This window comes from Carassius gibelio, chromosome A17, assembly GCF_023724105.1.
Source record: "Carassius gibelio isolate Cgi1373 ecotype wild population from Czech Republic chromosome A17, carGib1.2-hapl.c, whole genome shotgun sequence".
In the NCBI taxonomy this organism is placed as follows: Eukaryota; Metazoa; Chordata; class Actinopteri; order Cypriniformes; family Cyprinidae; genus Carassius; species Carassius gibelio.
This window is the reverse complement of record NC_068387.1, coordinates 21,018,577-21,044,207: the sequence shown is the minus strand read 5'-3', so window position 1 is coordinate 21,044,207 and position 25,631 is coordinate 21,018,577. Positions and strand designations below refer to the sequence as shown.

The window sequence follows — 25,631 nt, the reverse complement described above, 5'->3', positions numbered from 1 at the left end:
CTGTGAATGGTGACTCCGTGTACAGACCCTGGAGAAGTCACACTCTCACTGGGGGTATGTCTCTCCAGGACAAAAAACATGATTGAGAGTAATTCAAACCCAGTGAAAATGCTTCACAATTCACCACACATGAGAAATATACATGATGGTCTTATGTATGACTATATATCTGCTTTTTTGCAGATTCAAGTCCACCAACTCAAGAAAACAGCGGGGCCGGGACAACGAACTGAGGGTTAGGTAACGCTTCAAGCTATCTGAGAAAATGTAAGCACTATGGATGACCCTGTTCTACGTTTATAATACTCTTTAAGTGAAATTTCACTTGATAATACAAACATTTGTGTGTATATATATAAGTACCCTCTTAATATATTTTTTCCCCCCACTCAGATGACAAACCGCATCACCTCTGACCTCAAATGGTGGAAACAAGTCTGCAGAGAGTGCCACCGTATTTATTATGCAACCTGAAATGCTCATACTAAGCAAAAGCCCTCATTACTTGAGGGGATTTTATCAGAGATAAAAGGTTTTTGTATCCTTCTGGGGCTGGTCTGAAGTCCTGCTTTGTGGCATTTACTCCCATAAGTGCCCATCAAACTCCATTTGAAGAAGAAGCAGAAGTGTCCGCATCACTGGCAGAGAGACCTAAAGAAATTAAGATTTTTCCTTTCTTTTTCTAATAAAGTCCAGTATTGTGAAATTATTCTGCATTCACATTTATAGTAGTGGCGATATATTAGATTTATCTCTCAGATTGACTGGTCTGTGTATGTTTTACTTTTTGCATATAATCAGGTGGTGAATATTTTTTAGGTTTTGAACAAATGTATGAATTCCAGTGTGCGTGAATAAATTGGATTTACAAAAAAATCTTATAAAATGTAAAGTAACAGACTCTTTATCAACAGAACCACCCTGTTCTGTTGAGATTTACTTTCTTTTATTTAGAAAAAATATAACCTTACCTTTTTTTTAACTGTTAGGAAGGCATTTAGAGGCTGAGATTCTTAATCATTAAAATAAGATAATAAAATTTTTATTTTTAAAGAAATAAGCGGTTAAACAACTGTACATGATATTTTATGTACTGAACTGATGAACTGTATATGATGTACACTTAATTAGTAGTGTAAACATGCAAGAAACCATTTAAAGAAAAAAATGACTCAATGTATGCTTTTTGTAAAAGTTTTATGACCGTAAACGGGGGAAAATAAACATTTTGCTTTTTTTAGTTGAACGTTTTGTAGAAAATGTAGAGAATTTTTCAAAATATGCTACGCACATGGTTGTCAACTGTTTTTTTTTTGTTTTTTGTTTTTTTTTAATTTCAAACATCCTTTTTTTCATTAATATATTAAATAGACACTATACTGAACTCAAAACTAGATCTCAATAAAAATACTATGTAATACATCAGATATTAGATTACATAAAATGAAGCATTCACCACAGGGGCATTTACCACAGAATTATATATTTTGACAATGTGTTGTTGCATTTATTAATGTTTTATATCTGGGGTCTGTTTCATTACTAAGGATGTTTTGATTCATGAGCAGGTGAACACTGTTTTGAACCTGTTCTTACAATATTAGGAAAAACCTCATAAACCTGATACTTCAATGCAACGCCTATGTTTTACCATATATTACTTTCATTTGCATGCCTTATCTAATAAATTCTTAATGTAAATAAATGTTTTTGCTTATGCACAATGACAAATACACTATTAAAAACATAAAAATCAAGCTGCGCAAAAAGACTGCACCATGGATTTATCCTAAGCTTATCAACACATTTTTCTATTAGATCACACGTAATGTTAGCTGCCCAAACATGTCGAAACCCTGCAGGGGACAAAATCCTTTAAAAATTTCTATTAAAATAACTTTAAACGTATTTCTTTGACATAATTTCTGTAAGTAACGCTTAATACTCACGTTCGATGGTGAGTAAATAAATAACAATAATAAAACCGCTGTCATGTTTAAAGACCCTCTTCACGTGACGCCTGCTCTTGCAGTCTTTGGGAAACGTACGCGGATCTGTGGCCGACGTGCAGCACGCGGGTTCAGTATGTTCCAGTACGTGTACGTGCTCTCGCTCACGTACGCACTTCATTGGCCTCAACTGGTGCACGAGCTCAGCGCGTGGGGAGATACGTCACAGCGATCGACCAATGGGCGTGCGGCGGCTTTGCCAAGGCCTGGGAAAACTCGTATTATGTAACCCTTTCATACCCTCTCCCTTCAGAAAACAGCTACTGAAGAAGAAAGAATATATATATATATAAATGAAAGAAAGAAAGAAAGAAAACTGCTACTGAACTCAATATTCTCTATTGTACGTGTAAATACAACATGCTGTTTGGTAACCATATAGATTAACATTTTATTAACCCTCTCAAAATAAAACATTGCAATTACTTGACTTGCACATCAGATCCCCACAAGAGTTATTCAAAAACGTGAAGTCTTTGCATTGAAATCACTCTGCATATGTTGTATATTTTGTAACAGGAAATATATTTATAGCATATTCTTTATTGAAAACAAGTCAAAGATGACCCAAAGGGTTAATCCTATAAAGTAAATCCATACAATGCAACATCAGCCAGCCACGAGTTACAAGGAACACGAAGCACACACACATACACAGAGACAAATACTGCACCGTGCAGATTTATGATCATTAAATAGGTGCAATTTTAATGCACACTTAATGTTATGCAAAAATTAATATGTTTTAAATTATGATCTGCACAGTAAGCAACAATGCAGCCGTTTGCACGTTGTTTCTCTGCATTCCTCTGAAAACGCATTTTACAGGAGTAACGTTAATGCAAAGCCAGAAAGATTTAATTAAAGAGCTGCAGGAGTACGTGAAATACAGTGCCCTGTGTGTGTCCATTGTGTTTCTTGACCCTTCTTCAACTTCTGAGTAAACAAGTTGGAATTGTAGGGCGTGTGTCTTGGAAAGCGGTGTTCAGCCAATGAGCGTCGACATCTCTACCACATGGTCAGGTTGTTTACTACAAGAGCAGAAGCCCGCTAGAAGGCGCCGAGTGAAAAACCCGGCATCGGATTACACTGGAACGACACATCTCTGTGAAGACGGAAGCAATGCGGATTAAAACCGAATCAGACAGAAGCTCGACGCATCCATGGCGTGTAAAGTGAACACTGTAGATTAGAACAGACTGCTTTAATAGTAGTGTTCTTACGCGCGTGGTGCTTTGTCAAACAAGGACAGTTATGCGTGATTGTGTAAATCCAGGCCAGGGTTTTGAATACATGAACACAATCCGTTTTCTGGGCTCTGAAAAAGGACATTTTCAAGTTGCTGCCGGTCAGAGCGAGCCTTGTGGGAAAGGGGGTGTGTTGAAATTGGCAAAAGGTACGTTCATTGAAAGTTTTAACCTCTGTTTCAATGCATTCGCGTCTTTTCGTTGCTCTGTATGCTTCTCAGTAAAGACTTGCATTGCTTCTGCCATTAAGGTTAGTATACCGTGACTTCATATGAAAAGGCTTTTGCATGTTTGATAACTTGGTTTGTTCATGCGATGTAGTAACTTACTTCGATTTAAAATCCTTTAGGAGGAAGATTGTTTTAGTGTTTCTGTAGGCTACTAATTATATCAACACAATTGTGCAATTTTGCATTTTTTGCGTTTCTAAACAGAATGAAAAGAGTCAGTTGGTTTATTAACTCTGGTTTAGAAATCTGCAGGAACTGTCTCTAACTGTTCCTCATTGGAAGAGATTAACTGTCAAGTTGCTATATTATGGTCAGCATTCAGTGTTTTGAATGAATGAATATTAGATGGTTAATGTGCTCCGGCTGCGGGTTCTAGTCGCTTCGCTTCTGCAACGCGGCTGTGAGCATCCGTTTCAGTATTGATGTGTGATCCTGAACAAACGCTTCTTTTGAGTTCGATATCTTCAGTGAATTGAATGAACGGGTTCACAAAACCGGTCTGAAACAGAATGGGTTTTCAAACATGTCACAAGCGAATTGTTGAATGGTCAAACAACATGCACGTTACAAATAAAACGTTTATGATTGTATATAAGTTTATACGAGATCATGGTTTAATAAATAATGTTTTATGCTAAAACGTATCGGCTCTGATAATGTTCATTGTAGGCTTTTTCTACAAGTTATTAGTTCTGACTTTGTTTTTATAAGCTGAATCTTGACTGCAAAAAAAAAAAAAGGGATACATTTTAATCACCGTTAGCACCACTGTTAGTATAAAACAGCGCTACGTGCCTGCAATGTCGTCTCTTCGGAATGTTTTAGAAACATGTAATATGCCTAGCCGGTGTGCCAAGAAGCACGCTATGACGTAATTACGTTATGACGTAATAGAATAGCCGGGTCGTTTTTTTTTGGCGTGGCTTTCTATCACTAGTATATTCCGAAACCATTATCTCATATTCTTCAACTTTTATAATCATCCAGATATCATTAGTTTTAAACCGATTTAGGAAAGTCAAACGGATTTTGTTGCAGGCTGGATGTAGATAAAAGGCGTTTGCATTTAAAAAAAAAAAAATATATATATATATATATATATATATATATATATATATATATATATATATATATATATATATAACACTTTTGTTTAAATTATTATTATTTTAACATTCAAGGAAAAACTTGTTCTTATTAGACTCAAGCATTTTAATATTATCATCTTGGGCAATATCAAGTCTTTTAAAATGTTTTGCAGTATTTTCTGCTGTGTTGTTATAGATTTTTCTAATACCAGTTATACACAATACCAATACATTTCCTTCAGAAATATGCTGGTTTGGTGCTCAGGAAATATTTTTTATTATCAGGTGTTGAAAATACAGCTGTTTGATATTTATGCTGAAACTGCCATTTATCAGGATTCATTGGTGAATAGACAGTTCAAAGGAACATCATTTATTTGAAACAAATCTAAAGTGGCTTAATAAAGGTCTTTACTGTCACTTTTCAGCATCTAGCTCTTACCCCCCCTGGTTTACAGGACATTTACATTTTGGATTTGGCACATGTTCTTATTTACCTCTGATAATCTGTTTGCAATGAATGACTTTATACATAATACAAATAAAATTGCAAGAAGTAATTTCTTTTTCATGCTGTTAAATGTGTAGTATTTGCCAATCAAAGGAAATTCCACTTCAATCAGTTACAGTTACTCTGAATCACCTTTTACTGGAAGAGAGGAAACTTAATACCTGACAGCAGCTGGTAATAATGGGCGATTCCTTTGTGCCCTAAATTCTTGAGTGAACATTCTCAAGTGACAGGGCCTAGCATGACCATAGCAGTTTTATGAACTACGTCAGTTTAAAGCAGTTTTCCCTGGAGTTCATTCTGTGCTGACAGTGACTCATAGTCAGTGTGCACAGTTGCACGTCAACTTTAGATTTTGCATCATTCGTTCTGTGATGTCTTAATAGTTTGACATTTAGTTGTCGGATGTTTCACAGAAATATGGTTGGTTACTCATGCTGATTTCACTGATCAGATTCAACAGGTGACAGCAATGTTGAGACTAATACTAATATTTTTTTAATTTTTTATAAAACCACCAAATGAGACGTACAGAAAATTGCTATCTCCAAAACATCAGGCTCTCCTTCTAACAATAAAATTTGCTGAGTGCTCAGAACCGTAATCATTTGTTTGTTTCCTCTTCTCAGCTTCCTGTTCGTCATTTGAATAGCGCTGCTGCATCTCCATCAGGAGTTCTTCAAAGCAGTCAAGAAGGTGCTAGGCACAGAAAATGTTGCCGAAGACTAGGCTTGGGAAACGGTCCCCACTGGGCACCCTGGTGTGTGGTTCCTCAGCTGAGGGCCTGACAGAAACGGGACCCCTTGGATGCCTGGATAGTGGGCCTCACAGAAGCAAGCTTTACCCGGGACAGAAGGTAAGCTTTATTCATGTAGATTTAATCAAAATATGAATGGCATGCTCAGGTGCGGTACACAAGGTCAACAATGCTATGCTCAGCCATTTCATGGTGTTTTACCCGATACATTTCAGGTGTATGTGCACTGTGGAGGACAAGAATGTGGAGGTGTGGTCGAACAGCATAACCACGTGGACAATGAGGTGTCTATTTTCCTGCCGCAGCTCAACCAGCACGTTCATCGCAAGCTGGAAGACGTGTGGACGAGCCCCACGTCCAGTCATACCACCTCAGTCTCCTCCTCCATTGATGTGCCAAGAAGGTACGTCATGTTATAATTTTTAGAATGACCTTTTGAGTGTGAAACACTCCTTTATAACTCTACTTCAACACTGCAGGAGTACAGACACAGTGGACATGGATGAGATTATGGCTGCAATGGTGCTTACAAGTCTGTCGTGCAGTCCAGTCATCCAGCACTCCGCTCCGGTGAAGGCCACTCAAGGTAAGGAGAAGATTACTTTTGATTTTTGATTTTTTTTGGTAAAGTCACAAGCAACAATGCACTGCACAAATCTGGCATGAACCAGCTGTGATTAGTCAACGCTTGCTGAGATAGGTGTTAATCACCAAGAAGAAATCCCTAACAACTGCATGATCAGTTTTCATTGGTAAAGCGAAATCCTTAAGGAGCTAGAACAGGATTGCATGTCATTGTGATTTTTAATCACTCCTGAAGGATCATATCCAGAGTAAATAAGATGCTACTTCCTTAAATATTAATATATAAATTTAATAAATTAGATTTTTACTTTTGAAAAAAGTCTTTGTTGCTTACAAGCTGCATTTATTTGATCAAAAATACAGTAAAAACTAACATTGTGAAATATTGAAAAAAATTTTAAGTAACTGTTTTCTATTTTAATATATTTTCAAATGTAATTTATTTCTGTGATGGCAAAGCTGAATTTTAAGCAGCCATTACTCCCGTCTTCAGTGTCACATGATCCTTCAGAAATCAGTCTTTAAAAGCATTGTTGAAAATGGTTGTGCAATATTTTAGTAGAAATACCTTTTTTTTATGATTCTGAATGAATAGACAATTTAAAAAGAACAGCATATGTTTGAAACGGATATAGTTTGTAATATTATAAATGTCTTTACTGTCTCTGTTGATATATTTAAGGCATCAGTGCTCAATAAAAGTGTTAATTTCTTAAAAAAAAATCTTTGATCCCCAAACAATAGTGTGTATATATACATTATCATTTGTTATTTCATCTGCATTGTATAAATTATTTATAGAATCTTTATAATAGAATAATTATATAATTAATCATACTTTTGGTTTTAAAGTTAACATGCTAGACACGTGTCCACTGGTATATATTTTTGATTAAGCTAATCTGAGGTCTAATCAAGGTCTGTTATTGTTTTTGTGTTAGCTTCGTGTCGGATGGAAAATGGTGGTGGCGAACTGTATGATGGTGGATATTGGAGCTGCGACCATGGAAACGGAAGCCCCGCCCCATCCCCACCCATCACAGAGATGGACAAGAGCGCCCCTCTCATTGATGAAGGCCTGGACATGGAACTGGACCAAATGTTGTTTAATGAGCCAATGCCAAGGAAACGCAAGGTACACTGTAAAACCTTAAGAAAGTAATAAAACCTAATATATTAGGTGTTGGTTGTTTATGCAGCGTGTAGCTCATCTTTTTCATGTTGCTTTCCACTTTTTAGAACTCTGTTAAAGTTGCATATCGGTGCTTGTGGCCAAACTGTGGAAAAATACTGACCACAGTAGTGGGCATCAAACGTCACATCCGAAATTCTCATCTTGGGTGAGCATCACGAGCACCATACATTCAAACCAATGAATGCGGCAATCTGGGATTTTTTTTATTGTAATCACATGGTGCATTATGTTTCCTGCAGACATAGTGATGAGCACTCCCAAAGGGAAGAAGATTTCTACTACACTGAAGTCTATCAGGACCTGGAACAGACCACTCCCTCTGGTGGCCACGTGGCTTCCTGCACTTCTCCATCCAGTCCCAGCCGGCACACGCCTCCCTGTTCCTCTCCCACCACCCCAGAGTTGCACCAGCCCAGCCCACTCAGCCAGTCCGCCCCGGGCAGCTTCTGGCAGGTCCATTCTGAGCACTCTTACCAGGTGAGATGCTTGACATTGTTGTGGCGTAATAAACAAAATGTTTCTCTTGAGGGTGTGTAGCACATCAAAGATCATATCAGTGTCACATGTCACTTTTTGCATGTAAATAAAGGATATTGACATGAATGAACACAAATGGCTTAATATGTTGATGTTGATGATTCCTCAGGCTCCTCCACCCATTCAGGTTGTGACTCCGAGCAAACCAGTGTCTGTTCCTGTGTCTTGTCATTGGACTCCATCTCTCACAGTTCACCAGAGCAAACAGGTGAGCATTTCTTTTATGAACTGATTCCATTATCATCTTCAAGGCCGGAGAAATTTCAGCACAGATGTCTTCTAAGAGGCCTTTTCACTGTGAATATTTATAGGTTATGAATTGGCTGTGCAGCATTTACTATAAAGCTTTCAGAACATACAAAGCACCATGCGGTCTCAAAGACATTTTTTTTACTGAAAATGGGAGTAACATCATGCACATGTTTTTGTGTCCTTTGTTCCGCCCACAAGAAATGTGGATGATATTGCAGTGCCATCTAGTGGAGTTGAGGACACTGTGTTCTCTTATGCTTGTTGATGGGTCAAAAATATTGTGGTCTGTGTATTTTGATCTAGCTTTTCAGTTTTAAACATCTTACATGCTGATTTATATCTCCTGAAATATTGTATCATGTAATGGCCTTAATGCATGAAAATTAACAGAAAAATTATATTACAAGAATATCTTATTGGAAATCTTTTAACAGTTCAAAGTTGTGCTGCACTGATGCATTATTTGTACTGTAGAGTATTGTTTGCAGCTCTAAGATAAACTGCAGTGCGTCATTCTGTGACTAAGGGTGGTCTCTCTCTCTCTCTCTCTCTCTCTCTCTTCCTCAGGGGTCACCATTCCGCCGTCGTTCAGTGAGTGTTGGTGAACAGTGGCTCCAGAATAACAACGCCACCTTCAAGCCACTTCCTGCCAGTGTTTCACCTCCAAGAAACCATTGCACTTCAAGGTGGGATGTGATTGGTTTGTTTTGTTTTTGATTTAAAAAAAGAAGAAAAAAAAACGCTTGAAAGCAGAAAAAGATTGGCAGAGAAAAAGAAAAGTGCTTAATAAAATAATAAATACAAAACCATAAAATACTGATGGATTAATTCTAGTCCAGTTTGGCTGGGATTGTTTTACACTGGTTGTTGGAGAAAAACATGGACATTCTAGATTCAGTATGAAATAAAACCACAGACTAGTCCCTGCAAATGCTGAAAATACCTTACGTTCCCATGAGAAACAATTACCGTCCGAATAGGGCGAATGTTGAAACCGTTGTGCTGCTTAATAATTCTGTGGAAACTATATTACATTTGTTTTCAGGATTCTTTAATGACTAGAAAGTTTAAAAGAACAGTGTTTATTTTTGAAACAGAAATCTTTTGTAATAATCTTAAATCTTTACTGTCAATTTTGTTGAAAAACTGAATAATGTATCATTGCTGAATAAAAATATCAATGTCTTAAAAAAAAAAAAACGTATTTAGCCCAAACTTATGAACTGTAGTATAAATTACACAGTTCACCCTTAAAATGTTGCAAATAGCTTTTCATATGATTTTGTTGTGTTTAGCTGAAATGGTAAATTTAACTCTGATTTTATTTCATACTAACAGGAGGATTCGGGGCGAAGCCAAGAAATGCCGGAAGGTGTACGGCATTGAACACAGAGACCAGTGGTGCACCGCCTGCCGCTGGAAAAAGGCATGTCAGAGATTTCTCGACTGAAAAAAACACTTACCTTATAGAGACTCGAGAGGGGATGAACCTGGAACTATATGGTTGGAAGAAACCAAAAGAGCACCTTTTGTGACTTAAGACTTTTTCAACTTTCATCACAATTGCGTGTTTTTGAAATGTGCTGAGGTGCTGCAGTCTTCCTGCATCTTATATCGAGAACTGATGAAGTCGAACCTTTCTTTTACAAGCAGTATGCAGCCATATACAACAGCAGACATATACTTTTTGTTTAATGTGGTTTATACATTGTCGTCATCAGACAGATATGGAAATTTTACTTGTCATTCCAACTTAATAGATAATATAAGACCGGAGAGAGGTTTTTACCACAGGCTATTGCTTTCGGGGCAAAATTGGCAGCTTATGCTTAATTGTAGATAAGCAAGAAAGCAGAGTAAATGTATTAATAGCATATAACATTTATGTTCATGTATGCCATGTTTACCTGCTGAGAAGCAGCTTTTTCTTTCATTTCAAACTTTTGAAAAAGAAATGGGAAGAAATAAGGGTTTTTTATTACGATTTTGATATCTGTGATGTGTTAAATCCTGTTGTGTCATTATCAGTGTATTTCTGTGTCACAGGGTATACTTCTGTGGAATGATATGATTCACTTTTCTGTCACATTGATACTAATGAAGTATCTGTGCAAACATGCATGATGATATGCAATTATTCATTTACTTTTGTGCTTCTCGCCCCAGCCTGCTCACTCGCTGTTTGTCTGTTTGCCAAAGAATCTCAGCAAGATAATAAATCATATACATCTCTGCATAATAATGTGAAATGAATCTGATGACCATTTATGTGTAACCAATTGTTTGATTAGTTTATACTCCTAATACTGGGTCCAAATATTTTCTTACTTTGTAAAACACTTATGCACATTATCTTTTTTTGTTTTTTTTTTGATCTGTTGCTCAATATATTTTGCAAAGCATGATGCTTTGACATCATAAAACTGAATGTACCTGAATATCTCCATAAGTCTTTATGAACTTCCGACAGTCAGTGTCATAGCTTCTTTAAGGATATCCTAGTCTGTAAAGTCTGAGAGACATTCAATTAACCACATAGATAGAGAATAATCTATTTGTACATTTTTGTAAAGTACTTCCCAAGTATTTCCTTTTCTGAAGTCATAAACTGAGATCTGTTTAAGATACAATTTATCATTTCTTTTCATGAAACTTATGTTGCTCCCTGTCTTTTATAAATAAACATTTGTTTAAACAAGTACAACCGACGGTATTGCATTTTAATATTTGTACTTTTGAGGATGAATAGGCAGATTACTTTCAATATGCAATAATTTTAACTGTTGGGAAATATTGCATTTTTTATGTTTAAACAAACATAATGATGAACAAAATACTTCAGGACACACAATCATTTGCTGCATGACAAGCCACAGAAAATAGTAAACTATTTTATTGATATAGTTCAGTTACTATGTACAGTTCATTTGGTGAACATCATGAGTTTTATCATTAGAATAAAGAGAGAAGCATGATTTAGCAATGTTTGCATAAATACATCATTGCATCTGCACAAATACAAATCAATATTATCAGTTAAAAAATAATCCAATGAATGCTTTGGGTTTCCCACTCTTAGATGAGGATGCAAACTCAGTGTGCATGTGCAGGACATAATTTGTTATGTTTGTATAGGCATTTTACAGTGATGAGTTTTTGCTGGAATGGTTTATGTGAAATCTGGCTTTATTTATTTTTTCGGGAGAGACCGTAAACACAGATTAGCTTTCCTTAATCCCCTTAAAGGAATAGTTCACCCCAAAACGAAATGTACAGCAATTACTTATGCTCATATGATTCTGATCCTATTTTATTTTGTTTCTTCCTTAAAACACAAAAGGAGATGTTAAGCAGATTGTTAAAGCTGCTCTTTTCCCCTACACAATCTCATGGCAATGCATATGTTTTGGTCAATTGGTGGCTAATTCATATGAATTTGTACAATCTGTTTACGCCCCAGTGATGGTTATGCTATGCTAAGGGGTGAAACTTCATGCTTTATTTTTTCCAACAAAAAGAAATGCTTTGTAGAATTTCATATGAAATTGCAACTTTGTAAAACAGTTACTTTTTTAAAAACTTTTTAAGAGTTAAATGTTTTTAAAAGTTACCAAACTTTAATTTTAGTCTGTTTCTCTTGCTTTCTTTAGACTTTAATTCTGATTTGCGTTCCATTTAGATCTCTAAATGACATGAGGGTGAGTGAGCATGGCAATTACTTAATTTTTGGAGAACTATTCCTTTAATAATTCTATTTGGTCTAGTAATGACCTCTCCATATGAAGTCCACCTCAATTTCAAGGATTTTCATGGAGATTTAATTATCATTGACCAATAGGTGGCAGTGTCGTAGAGGAGATGAATTTGGAACAAATAACGTTTTCAAATGATGTATAATAAAACTACAGGGGCCTTCATATGCAATACCAGTCAAATCAAATCATTAGAGTTTTCGTCAAATTTCAAGCTAATATCACTTAATGTAAGCTTTGTTTGACACAGATTAGATGCTTCATTGAGTAAATGCACATGAAACCCTGTGGCACTATGAGAGCTTTTTGTGTTTGAGGAGAACGGTGCATGGTATCTTTCGAATGAGCATGACAAAAGGTTTGCTTGGTAAGTTTATTCACTTCAAAGGTCAAAGCTTATTCATTCTGTTGAGTGACATCAGAAGACATACTATTAAACTCACTAGCTCGAGTACTCATGCCCAAATACTGCTTGAGGAACTCGCTAAAGCGCTTCTGGCTGTTCCACTTGCGGGCAGATTGGCGGACGCCTATGAAACCCCCATATCTTTTTTGCAAAGGCCTTCCAGGATCCATGAACTTTCTGTAGCCATACTTGTTTTTGAGGAAGCCTCCGAAGCGTTTTATCAGGTGGACGGCAGCCTCTTCCTCCTTGCCTTCCATCTCGCTATCTCTGTCTCGCTCTTCCTCAGATTCTTGTGCTGAATGTACTTGCAGGAACTTGTATTTTTTACTGAGCTGCATATCTTGGTCCTGATCATCCATTCCCAAGGCCTGTGTTATGTGGTCGAACCTCTGGAGGGTTTCAGAATACTGCCCATCATCCTGGTCCACAGGCAGAGAGGTGTCTGCTTCCTCATCTTCTCTTTTCAGCATGCCATTGGCAACCGATAACAAGGCTATTGGTTTCGGCTCCACAATGGTCCTGCGACACATCTCCCAGGTGTCGCCTGGAGAAAGTTTACCATGACACTCCACCAGACACACCTGAAAGAAGACCCGCACAAACACACACGTTACACGGTCAACATTATCATGCCTTATTACAGTCACACCGTATTATATTACAATAAGAGAGTGTGTAAATGTTTTGTAACTTTATCTTCAGCACAATCATTTATATGTCATCTGGTCCTAGCTGCTTACAAGTGTTCAGATAGTTTTAGCTGGTTTACCAAAGTGCCCCAAACCCCTCTAAAACCAGTTAAAAAGGCTGAGGAGTCTTTTAAAAAAAATACAAAATCTTGCATATAAATAATTTTTAACACCTCCCCTGTCTGCAGCCACTTCTGTTATTCTTTAAAAACTATTTTAAGAGCTATTAAAGATCGATAAAATATTAAACCACGCCCCTTTTGTCTCTAATAATGGTAAAATGTGATTTATTAAGTAAAACCTTAGTTTTATTTGACTTGGCCTAGCGTCTTGTCAATGACACGACTTTTTGAAGTGACTCGTTTGGCAGGTTACAAGTGAATCATTGAATCACCAACTGAACCGAGTCGTTCAAAACACTCGATCTGATTCGATCTGTGAGGAAACACATCTCATTTGGGCTCGTTATAATTTTCTTTGTAGGAGGAAAAACAGACAACTGTAACTGGAAATGTGGTATGTACTGTAAAATGTAAAGTACCCAAAATATAATCTTGTTTTTAACGGTCCATTAATCTGTATGAAAGCAACTCGCAATAGTTGTTTGGTCTGATCTGGAGATCGGAGGAGCGTATATTTGGAACAACAGCTCTCTTGCTCGTGGATATTGCCTAATTAGACCGTTTTATCGATAAGTGTACTGGACCAAAGATTTTTTATTTGTTTTCCGTTTCAAAAGTGTTTCTGAAAATATAATTTCATGAGAAATTAAGTAACGTTGCATCTAGAAACTAAAGTCACGTTAGGACAGGAGCGCGAGCTGTTCCTCGGAATCCAATGTAACGTTAATCAATTAACCCTTAAAATTAACAGTTTCGTTTCAAGGGAGTTGGTAGTTATCAGAAGGGTTATAGCCTATCTGCTCATTCATGCTGTAAAAACGATAAGAACACCTCAGGGTGAGCCTGCGCCATGGAGGGCTATTCAGGCCCATCAGACTTGCAGAATGATGTTATTGTGTTTCTACTTAATTACAGAACAAGATAACTGAATCACCCCGGCTGTTTTGAGTCAAGGGGCCATTTTTAACCAAATTAGCACTTCTGCCCCCTCAAATGCGTGTTATTGACATGAATCAGAGAGTATGTCCTCCTCCTCGGAGCTATAATAAGCCGCAGAGCACAACCACATTCCACTGTTATTATGATCGTTATGATTATGGCAACTAATGGCGAGTCACTGCGAAATTCGATTCAATTTAGGCCATGTGTCTTGGACAGCACAGAAAATGAAATAAGATTAAAGAAGCTGTAGAAGATCTGTGCAGAGTAACATATAAGTCTAGATTTAATAGAGACATAATAACTAAACATATACATAACAGAAACTAAACAAACTAAAAAACTAATAAATAAATATGAATAAATACTTTATATATTAGAAATAATATTCTGGTTTCTATGGTGTGGATATCTACTTTATTGTAAGATTATGGGGTGTTTTCATTCTGTTTTATCATCTTCCAGACACAATTAGAGGATCAACTTTGTATGTTTCTCTGTTGAAAGAAGAAACTTTAATAAATTATATAATTATTGATGTATATAAGAACGTACTAAAGATATAAAACCTATGTGGCTGACATAACCAGTATGTTTAGTTTGAGAATTTAATCAAATGGTTTGAGTTCATAGTAAATGTCTGATTGTTGGCACAATCTGTGATGTTGAGATCTCTTTTGAAATACTTGTGAGAGATTATTATTTATTATAGTTTACTTTTTCATCTTGGGTTACAGGAAGTGATGTACACTGAAGGGAATTACCAAATTATTGAAGGCATATTCAACAGGCAGTTTTTGGCTGCAGAAGAGGCAGTCTTTCTTGCAGTCACCCCATGCTGGGTTACACAGTCCAAGCAACAGTATCGTCCACAGTGGAGTCTTCATCACGCAGTGTTTTAACAGCTGAAGTGCAGTCTGTAGAGAGGATAGAGACAGAGATGATGGTGCGAGAGAGAAAATAGGTTACGATTCCTGGAAGAAAATCTCACCACAACCGTATGTATGTTAGTTCAGTTTATTAAAGGGATATGCCACCCAATAATATAAATTCTGTCATCATTTAATCACCCTCATGTCGTTTCAAACCTGTATGAGTTTCTTTTTAACGTTGAACATAAAAAAAAAGATATTTTGAAGATTGCTGGTAAACACACAGTTGGTGGTTGCCATTACTTCCATAGTATCTTCTTTTATGTCCAGCATACGATAACAACTCATACAGGTTTGGAACGACATGAGGCTGAGTGAATGATGACAGCATTGTAATTTTAGGGTGAATATCCCTTTAATAGGCTTTCTGGAAAATTTCTGATTGGTCAAGTGCATCATTTGCCATCTTTGTGACTCAGATCTAATCAATTCAAAAATAACCAACTGAGAACTTAAAATAGTTAAATATGTAGTGAAAGGTTGATAGCAGATTATACAATTTATTCTAAATGATATTTTATTGGTGCAGTGTTTAGTTGGTTGCTGTGCGACGTGTTTTCTACATTGTAATGGGCTGTTTTTCTTTGCAGAAACTGTAAAGTAATCAAAGATATATTAATTTAATAAAATCATTTCAACGCCGTTCAATATTTAATGACCTGTTATTTGTTTATTTTGGCAAGGAGCTGTGTAATGTACAGTCAGAATGTCATTAGTGCAAAATAAACTCCTTCAGGGTGAGATTATTTTGTGATAATGACTGTATGAATGTCCCTCACATAATCTAAACTAGATTTAGTCAAAAATCCTGCCTGTCTGTGTGACGTTAACTAATCATATTTAATGGTACTTTTTGGATGTATCCGAGACCAACTTAGCATTTTTCCTATTACTTTATTATCAGAACTCATCATCTGTAGTAATTGAAGCTAGAATTAGTGCTTGTGGCGTAATGGGAGCAGAATGGAGAAGAGGAGGAGGATTTGAGCCGCTGTGATGCATGCTGGTTAAGCAGTCTTAGTCACCACATTAGTTCAAACAATAGAAAGGACTATAAAGCGCTTCAGTCCTTTTTATGCCAAAGCTTTAAGAATAATAACCTTATCCTGCAGCTGCCTTGTCAAGCAAATAAAGCACCGGTGAATGTACGTTTCAGCACTGACGGCTGGCCGGTGACATGCTGCCCATTGTTTAGTTGCTTCAAAAGCAACTTCAAGATAAATCAATTTCACCTGCATTACACTTGTACTAACAGGAACAAAAGCAAAGGTGTAAGTCACGGAGAATCAATAGGCACCCCTTGAGTGAGTCTTATTGAATTTAGTCATTGTAAGAGTAACAGACAAGGAAAGAAACATTATTATAAGTGTGAGTGAATTACACACAACTTTATGCAGTGAGAACAAACTGGATATTGATTTTTGTTGCTCCTTTTAGTTCATTTTTGTATTTATTTTTTCTCAGGAACTACAAGATGACGCAATAAATGGATTCAGGCTAGGCCGCTGCATTTTTTTAGAGGGGATATTTCAAGTGGGGATTGTTTGTTACAACTATAGTTTTTCCTTTTCAGCAGTAATTTGTTTCTGGTTGAAGTTTCTCATTTGATTTTAGATTACCTGTACACATTTCTGTGCACTTCAGGTGCCCCAGAAGTTCTTAATCTCACTGCAGTTTGTACAGACTCGTACATACATGTGGGATGGGAGATTGGCAGGCCTTCAAGATTTAATTAACTAACTCAATTATGTAATAAAAAAGACTTAACCAAGATGGACAGAGTTATTTAACTTTTGACCTTTAGAATTATCTCGTATGCTCAAAAGGAAAGAGCAATCTCTCATTGACTAGGAGGAAATCTGTGCACTTTGAGAAACGGTGCTTTCTAAATCATAAGAAAGCTTTTCTGTTTTGAAAAGGAATGACTAATTATTTACAGAATTTTAGTGCTTCATAATCTGTTCTACAGTAGCAGAACATTTAGTGATTTTTGACTTTGTTTAATGTCATCTTAACAGTACATTGCATCTAAAGTGGCATTTCTACCACGATAAGAATTATTTACACAAACAGTTTAATGCTGCACGGATGTGGCAATACATGCATTTGCATAGAAATTACCATTATTAATAAATATATGAAATTTAAGTTTTGAATATGAAATAATTGTAACATATGATGAATGCGTATTTACCTCAATTTTAACTTTTTTTACACTTTATTTCTTGTAATTTTGACTTAATGTGTCATAATCGCATTCTATTTCAGTTCAAACTTTATATCTCCATTACTTAATCTCACAGTGTTATTATAATTGTGCTTCAGTTTCTTGTAATTGTGATTTTTCGTAATTGCAACTATATATTGCAAAGTTTCATTATTTCTCACAACTGAGACTTTATATCATACAATTTGAATTTTTATTTCACATTTGCTTAGTTGTTACTTAATTTTCCATTGCAACTTTTTTTTTTTTTTTTACATGTAGGACTTAATATCTCTCAGTGATATTTTACATCTCACAATTGCTACTTTGTGTGGTACGACTTTACTTCATATTCAATATAGTCTGCGTAGCATTGTTTTTTTTTGTTTAAATCTTTCTGAAAATCCTGCTTCGAATTGTGCCTCATTTGTAAACGAATCCATGGTAAAATAAAGTGATCAAAGGACTACATTCTTACTGAATTTTATCCACTCTTTTCTAATGTTGGGATCAGAAGGAAAGCAATGACCATGTTTTTCCACAACTTGGCACTGCAAAGCACCTTGTTGTCTTCGGAGTATCTTTATCATTTGATTTCTGCATAGACCTACTTTTTCCTGTCTTATTAATTACCCATGTGAGTAAATCGTTGGGCGGTAGTGATGTCATCTCATAACCTGTGGGTCGGGTTGGGTTGGGTAAAGAAATTGTCACTTTATATGCGGGGCGGGTCATGAAAAACAAAATAAAAAGTACATGTATGTTCCGTGCAATTCCCTATAGCCTATATGAAATATTTGGAATAACTATTTTTTATGGCTGCACTATTAATCGCATGTGATTGTCATGCGTGTCTCATCAGTAAATAGAACCGTAGTTCGCTGACAAGCTACGCAATACTGCGTCATAATGGCAGATGAATCACATTCGGTTATGAACGCAGCAAACTACAACTAAACTGTTTATTTAGTGCCACTCCATTTAAAAGCAGGTGATGGATACTTAGTACTAATCACAGAACTTTACTTTACTGACGAGACATGCATGACAATCACATGTGATTAATTGTGCAGCCATGACGAGACACGCATGACAATCACATGCAATTAATCATGCAACCCTACTGTTTTCATATTTTATTAGGTTCTTTGATAAGGTTACAATATGAAGGCCAACGTAGGAATGTAACTTGCGTGATGTCCCCGATGCGCGGGTTGTATCATAACCAGCGGAACCCATGGGTTATCCATGGCTCAGTTGGGGCAGGTAAAGAAATGTTATTTTATATAGTACAATGACCATTTATATGTCAAAAGAACAAGGGTTTTTGATTTCTCAGTTCATGACCCCTTTAATAGGCTTTAGGCAGTTTTGCGTTTTAATGCAGAATCTAACAGAGACACACAGTCTCCTCTGAGTAGCATTAACTCATCGGTGTAAAAACACGCCTTAAGTGTTAATTTAACTCTTAGGGCCCTATCTTGCACCCAGCGCAATTGACTTTGTACACCGACGCATGTGTCATTCCTATTTTGCACCTGCGCAAAGCGTGCTTTTCCCTCCACAGAAGCACGTCGCTAAACTAGTGAATGAACTTGCGCTCCCTGGGCGGTTCAGCGCAAAAAAGGAGGCGTGTTCCGGCGCAAACAATCCCTGGTGCTATTTTGCTGTTCCATTAAACAATTGCGCCACTGACCAGAAAAAACCTAGTCTAAAGTCAGTGGCGCGTTGCGCGTTGTTCATTATGCTGTTTTAAGGGCGCATGCTTGACCATAATGTATAGCGTGCACAACGCGCATACACTTTGCTCATGTAATCTACACAGATGCAACAGTTATTTTTGCAAATCATAAATTGTTACACTAAAAAAAATATTAACACATGAGATGACGGAAATCATTGTGGTGTATTCTGGGTGGGTTTCTCCCATCCCCATACAACACAACTTCTCTGTCTTTCACTGCTCTTACAAGAACATCAGTCTCCTCGGCTGTGAACCGCTCCTGGCGTGCGCCTGGTAAATACGCCACAATAATAGCAATCCATAATGGAACTTGCGCACCTGCTTTTAAAGGGAATGTTGGATGACGCTCTGATTGGTTTATTTCACGTTACGCCCAAACCACACCTATGAATAATGAAGCTACTTCAGACCAACCCATTTTAGATTTGCGCCGGGCGCAAGAGCCATTTATCCCGCCGGGAAAATAGCAACAGCGCCGAGACCCGCCCACAAAGTTACTTGCGATTCGCGCTTTGACACTTGCGTTTCAGATCGTTAAAATAGGGCCCTTACACTTAAAGGTGTCCTGTTTTCATATTTGAATCCACCCTCCACTGTCAGTTTCTTTTCCATTTTCTGGTCATATAAAAGGAGATAAGAGAAATGGTTTCTAATGAGTACAATGAAGCACTTGTGTCATTTGTCATTAATATCATGACACAAAACGACAGACGTTTTCCAGTAAACAAAGCAAGTGGAAAGAATTCCAAGTTCTGCTTCATTTCCTTTCTCTCATCACCAGTCGCTATAGTGTCATAGAGATATTGTCCATCATTTCAAATGTGTAATCTCTTGAGATTTTGATTATTTGCCAAACACGGTCGGCTAAAAACACTCAATGGCTCAATTAAACTCCAGAGGTAAATGGGGCTGGTTTTGCACAGGTCATTTCTCAATCAAACCCAACATAATCAAAGTTTGATACCAGAGGGGTTCTCAGTGGCAGAGACCGGCAGCTCACTGCTGTGTCTAATTAGACCACGATTGTGCAACTGCAGATGGAAAGCTTTGAGAAATTGCTGTAAAAACTAGTTATTTCTGATACATAGTAATATGACACTGACACCATAAACTAGAAAATATTGAAATATGATCATAATGTGCTGCACAATAATTTGAATTACGTTGGAGACTATATGATGCTAACTGCTGTACCTAGTTTTGATTAATGATGTCAATTTCCTTCAAGCATGACACACTAGATCAATTTGGAGAGAAAATAAATCAATGACCATTATTACCAGTCCACTACTAACCCCTTGAGCCTTTTACCAGTCCACTACTAACCCCTTGAGCCTTAAGATCCAATAGTTGATGAGTAAAAGTGTCATTATGGTAGGCTGGAAGTATAGTGAATATATCAATGAAATGTAATGTAATGTAACAACATCTCTGAGGAACATTTATTGCTCATATGTTGCTCTTAGATAGCTCAGGAGATCATTTGTGTTTCTCCTTAAATTCCTGATAAGAAATACAAATGATGTATAATGATATACATTGAGAGGTAGAACTATAAAAAAGAAGGTAGATGACAGTGCAGATGTAATTTGGTTTTAGAAGAATCTGATGAGAAATATTTGCGTTTATATATCGTCATCTCTAATGTTTGATTGCTTTTGAGATCTTTCCTGGGGGGTGGAGAATAGACTGTGTGCACTTTGTTCACCTGTATGTCTCAGTAGGTTTGCTGCAGCCCATGAAGGTCAAATTAGGTTGGACATTCACCTACAAACTCACTATAAGATAAACGCAACCACAAATTGAATGGAAAATTGCCCCAATGACCACAACTGTATCTTTGATGATAAATGAACGATGGCTGGAATAATCAATGGGATGGAAGGATTCACCACACTTAAACATAGCTGTCAGGGCTTTGCATTGACGCCCATGACATAATGATAGATTATCTAATCAGAAAGCTTAAGGTTGTTTTCATGCTTGTGATGTAAAAGTAATTGTTTCATCTGCCATATTGAATGCAGTTGTTAAACTGACGTTAAGGGCTGAGAAACTTCTTCATGAAATATCCATCTTCAAACAAGGCTTTTTAAGGATAGAAGCATACACATAAAATTTTATTTTGTATCATTTTATTCTGAAAATATTGACTTATTTTCGGATTTTTGTTCATGACTTTTTGCACCTTTAATAAGCATGTGAAAACTTCACAAATTAGTATAGAAAAATTTTGATTGTACCTTTTTTTTAAGGTTTTCCTTGGCCAAATTAGAAGTAATAATTCTCCCACACGTTCAGGTGAGAACTAGGGGTGTCTCTGAAATCAGTGAGGGTGCTCTATTCTCAATGTACATCTATTTGAACAAATTTTTTGATAATAATTAAAAAGCTGTCATTCATTTCAGTTTATTACGATCTCACAAAGTTCCGTTATAATCAATGAAGCTGCACAATGAATCTCTTATTTCCATCAGGTTATACTTTGACATACAAGACCCACCCACTTTTTAAGACCAGTGATATTGGACCCATTTACTTTCAAAATCTCTAATTCAGTGCATATGTCTGTTCACTTTTCAGAGAACCATCAATCAAATCCATTCCACTTGAGGAATGCCCTAATAAATTAAACTCCATTCCACATTTTAGCTACAGCCTTGACTTCCAGGCTGCTGCTTCCTCAAATCCATTGCACTTGGCTCATTTAGAGTCCATATAAATTAAACTCCATTCCGTGTTCTCTACTCGCACCTGCAGCACTCCCGCGACACAGCAAGGTAGACAAAGCATCTTAGTATACTTGTATACATATCTGCTGTTCAGATGGGTCTGGCTGTGTGCTCACATACTGTCACTAAACAAGCTGCTATTTAAGTAAATGTTCATTATTTGTCCACCTGTTGTTTTTGAAGGCATCATGTAGTCTTTAATGCTGATTTGAATTACATCTGTGTCTGTGTCACACATAGCAACGTTTCTGCTGCTTCTCACTGTTGATTAACTACTTGGCAGAGGAAAGATTTTTAGTTCAAAATAACTTAATAGACTTTTGTTGCTGTTCATTTTTGGGAAACCTTACCAGGTATGTGGTAACTATTTTAGGCTATAAAAGCAATTGTTAAATAAAACTGCACCAGAATACAGGAAATGGCATCTACTCCTGTAAAATTTTTCTAGGGGAGGACCCACTTTTTTTTTATGCATCCGACGCCCATAGGTTACAGGTAGCCACATCAGTAGCGTGAGAGGGCGCTTATATCATCTTTATATAGGTGCTAAAAAAGCTAGAAATTAAAATTAGCATTTTATATACATTAAAAACAAGCTTTAAAATTTTTTTTAAGCAAATACAAATTTTGAATAATGAAAATTAGTTTGTGTTTGCTAATTCTATTCATCTGTGTTTGAACGATTAAAGAGGAACATCTTTTTTTGCATGAGTTAAAAAACTAAAAATGAACAGAATCAAAAGTAAACGACCACCTTGGTATGTATTAGCTCACTTAATCTTTTATTATAAAGCTAATTATTTTGTATATATTTATATTTGCAGTTATTGTCATTATACTGATATATTTTGCTTTTATGCTTATTAATATGCATTTTGTGCATCAGGATATTTAAAGCACTGCAAGGACAGCTAATCAGGAGTCAATTTCACAGTGTCTAAAACTGAGCAATGATTTTTGGATGAGGCGATACATATGCCTCAGGGCCTTCTGAGGAATAATCTGACTAATATTAGGTTCTGCAAATATCCTAGCTGCACCTCCCCTGAATGAGTTTTGTACCATATTTGTGAAAAAAATGTATATTAATCACCATGTCAAATTGTCTTTTCATAAGTTTTTAAAAGAGGAACTGAGCCAGTTGCCATGATTAGGCTATTGCATAATCACCTAAATGTAATTACACAACATACAAAATTAAGAATTTGCATAGAAGGAACCAATAGCACTTACATTTTCTTTTTGTTTTAAGTCAGCCAGGTATCTTTCTTTTTTTTCTTTTTTTTTTAAATAAATTTTAGTATAACTTTTTTATATATGATCATAGCCACAGTTCTTCATATCAGCTAAAACCGAGCTTTTAGTCACACTCTGTGGATTACAAGAAGTATGAAATTATCTAGCACAGTGCAACATCAGAAAGTCACATTCTGAATGAACCAAGGCAGAATTGCTCCACAATATTTAAAGGCTAATTCATTAGGATCTCATGTGAAATCAACGAACAATTATCTGTCGCTCCTTAGTTTTGAAACTTGAGCAGTGAGCAATAAATCCAAACTTACTCTAGTAGATAAGACATTTAAAGACAATGGCCAAAGATAGTAGGAAATTGCATGGTAATGGTCCATGAATGGAGCAGGTGCCAGGAATTTTGTGCACCGAAAGTCAGCTCCTTTTTAAAAATATTTCACAGTACTGCCAATATTTCTCTCAGTTGAATTAAACACCCCAGAGTACAGTAAATTTCGCCCTAAAATGAAATGTGGTGTATAGTAACCTGGATTATGCCTTGTAAAGAAATGCATTGATTTCACTATGTATCAATCGATGACTCAATTATGAGAGCAAAGTGAAAAATACGTCCATGTCATTCACATAAATAGGTTTCAGAAGAAAACCATAAATCATAATTTTCATACATCATTTGATGTTTTATGTCAGTTAATTATGTGAAGAAACGTCAAATTTCTTGCATGTGGTCAACTGTGAATGTATTCGTATTGTAGATACAAGTGGAAAAAATAGTTATTTAGCTTGAGATATTCTGCAAACACTTGCAATAAACTACAGATTTAATGAAAAGTTTATTTAGAAAATGAAAATATTCTCAATTACACCCCATGTCGTTCAAAACTTGTATGACTTTCTTTCAAAAGAAGAAATGACACAGAAGAAAGTATTTAATTTACAGGTTTGGAAGGACATGAGGGTCAGCAAATGAGTGAAATATCCCTTTAAGTTTAATGAAAAAAGAAATTGTATTGCATGCTCTAAATTAAAAATAATCAGTAAACAGATTCATGCAAGGAAGCTTGAGTAAACAGATGTGAATCTAAAGTGTTTCTTGCCATTTGTCAGCTTACCTGAGCTGTGTGTGGTTCAGGCACCTGTCCTGAGCAGATCTGCTGAAACTGAAGACTGTTCTTTTCTCCTATCTCCTGCTTCTGTTTGTTTCCTAAGAGGATGCTGTTGCTCGGTCGTCTTATAGAGACACACCCCTCCCTGTGGTCCAACCCCTAACCCCCTGTTTTACAAGTGTGTGTGCGTGTGTGTGTGTGTGTGAGAGAAGAGCGAGAGAGAAGTCTGTCTTACGTATTGGGATGGGTGGACGTCAAGACTTCTCTCTACGTCAGGGATTGCAGTCTCTGAGAACAAACTAGAAAACTAAAAATACAAGCAAACATTTTCCCAGAATACTTGCACACTCATTCACAGTGTGTCCTCTGTCCATTCATCCTCTGATGAAGTGATGCTCAATGCTCAAGACAATAATGATGCTTTGAGAGCTGTGTGCAAAAGCCTGACCAATTAAGCTTCAATCTGTGCCATTTTCAATATCTCATTTGTAGTCTAGAAGTTAAAATTAATGTTGATCAAGCAATCAAAACTCTAAACTATGAATTTAAAGGTAAACAATGGGAATTGGGGAGGTTAAACGAAACATTTTAAAAGACGGACCCAGTGAAAGAGAATGTTCTATTGCTCATAGGTTGGTCTTTTAAACATTTTCAAAGTTGGAAATAAAGATTATTGGAGTATTTATAAATAAAATACTATTTATTTGTCAAATTTACTAGGCATTGAGTGAAAATTGATACACCACCTTTTTAATTTTTTTTTATTTTGCTAGTCGCTTCATAAAAGTTAGTTGCTTTTATCTGAATAAATGTAATTTTAATCCAAGTTCATATTCTTGGTGGATCTGAACACAGTTTCAGACATTATGAAACTAATAGTGATGAGATAATCATAACCAATGAGATAATATGAATCTTATTTTGCAGGGGAAAATTAAAGCATGTGCAAAACTTCATTTGTTCACAATGTAATTATATTTCTGTATAGGTGAAACAATTGAGATTTTAAAGAAATCTTATTTGTGAGCTTTCTTTGGGAAAGTCTCCTGAAGTTATGAGTTTCTTTGTGATTTATGAGTTTGTTTGAGACTAGAAATTTTATCTAATGTTTTTATAGATATGGAAGTAAAATAATGACATCTACAGTATTTGAAACAAAAAAGCATGTTGAACTGCACTAACTGAAAAATAATGCATTGCATTAACAGTGCTTGCTTTTTATGCCTTGTATTATCAGGGCTTGCATTTTTAGGGGCTGAAATTTAACAAAGTTGTTTATTTAAGCTGTCAATATTTAAATAAAAAAGTTGTTGCACACATTTTCATAATAAAAAAAAA

At 36.2% G+C, this 25,631-nt stretch overlaps 2 protein-coding genes and 1 long non-coding RNA gene across 4 annotated transcripts in view; 2 read left to right on the top strand and 1 right to left on the bottom strand.

Annotated features, from left to right (window-relative positions):
- The first annotated feature begins 3,062 nt into the window (after nucleotides 1-3,062).
- LOC127933232 (zinc finger protein 395) lies at nucleotides 3,063-11,115 on the top strand. Of its 2 annotated transcripts, none has more exons than XM_052530050.1 (10): nucleotides 3,063-3,405; nucleotides 5,715-5,941; nucleotides 6,058-6,245; nucleotides 6,322-6,428; nucleotides 7,369-7,562; nucleotides 7,667-7,767; nucleotides 7,862-8,099; nucleotides 8,269-8,367; nucleotides 8,979-9,097; nucleotides 9,750-11,115. In XM_052530050.1, the coding sequence occupies exons 2-10, from the start codon at nucleotides 5,798-5,800 to the stop codon at nucleotides 9,859-9,861; spliced, it is 1,302 nt and encodes a 433-aa protein (XP_052386010.1). In that variant the 5' UTR covers nucleotides 3,063-3,405; nucleotides 5,715-5,797; the 3' UTR covers nucleotides 9,862-11,115. The 2 variants fall into 2 exon arrangements, with proteins under 2 accessions (XP_052386010.1, XP_052386011.1); XM_052530051.1 differs by having other exon boundaries at nucleotides 3,063-3,506.
- Nucleotides 11,116-11,286: 171 nt separating this feature from the next.
- Nucleotides 11,287-24,427, bottom strand: LOC127933233 (prepronociceptin-like). The gene is made up of 3 exons (XM_052530052.1): nucleotides 24,300-24,427; nucleotides 15,084-15,236; nucleotides 11,287-13,150 (listed from the first exon to the last, which is right to left on the bottom strand). Exons 2-3 carry the CDS (start codon nucleotides 15,204-15,206, stop codon nucleotides 12,560-12,562), a joined length of 714 nt encoding a protein of 237 aa, XP_052386012.1. The 5' UTR covers nucleotides 15,207-15,236; nucleotides 24,300-24,427; the 3' UTR covers nucleotides 11,287-12,559.
- LOC127933234 (uncharacterized) overlaps nucleotides 13,193-25,631 on the top strand; it is a 35,986-nt gene continuing 23,547 nt past the window's right edge. The window contains exon 1 of the long non-coding RNA XR_008147470.1: nucleotides 13,193-13,774. This is a non-coding gene — a long non-coding RNA (uncharacterized LOC127933234). The remainder of the gene's footprint in view (nucleotides 13,775-25,631) is intronic.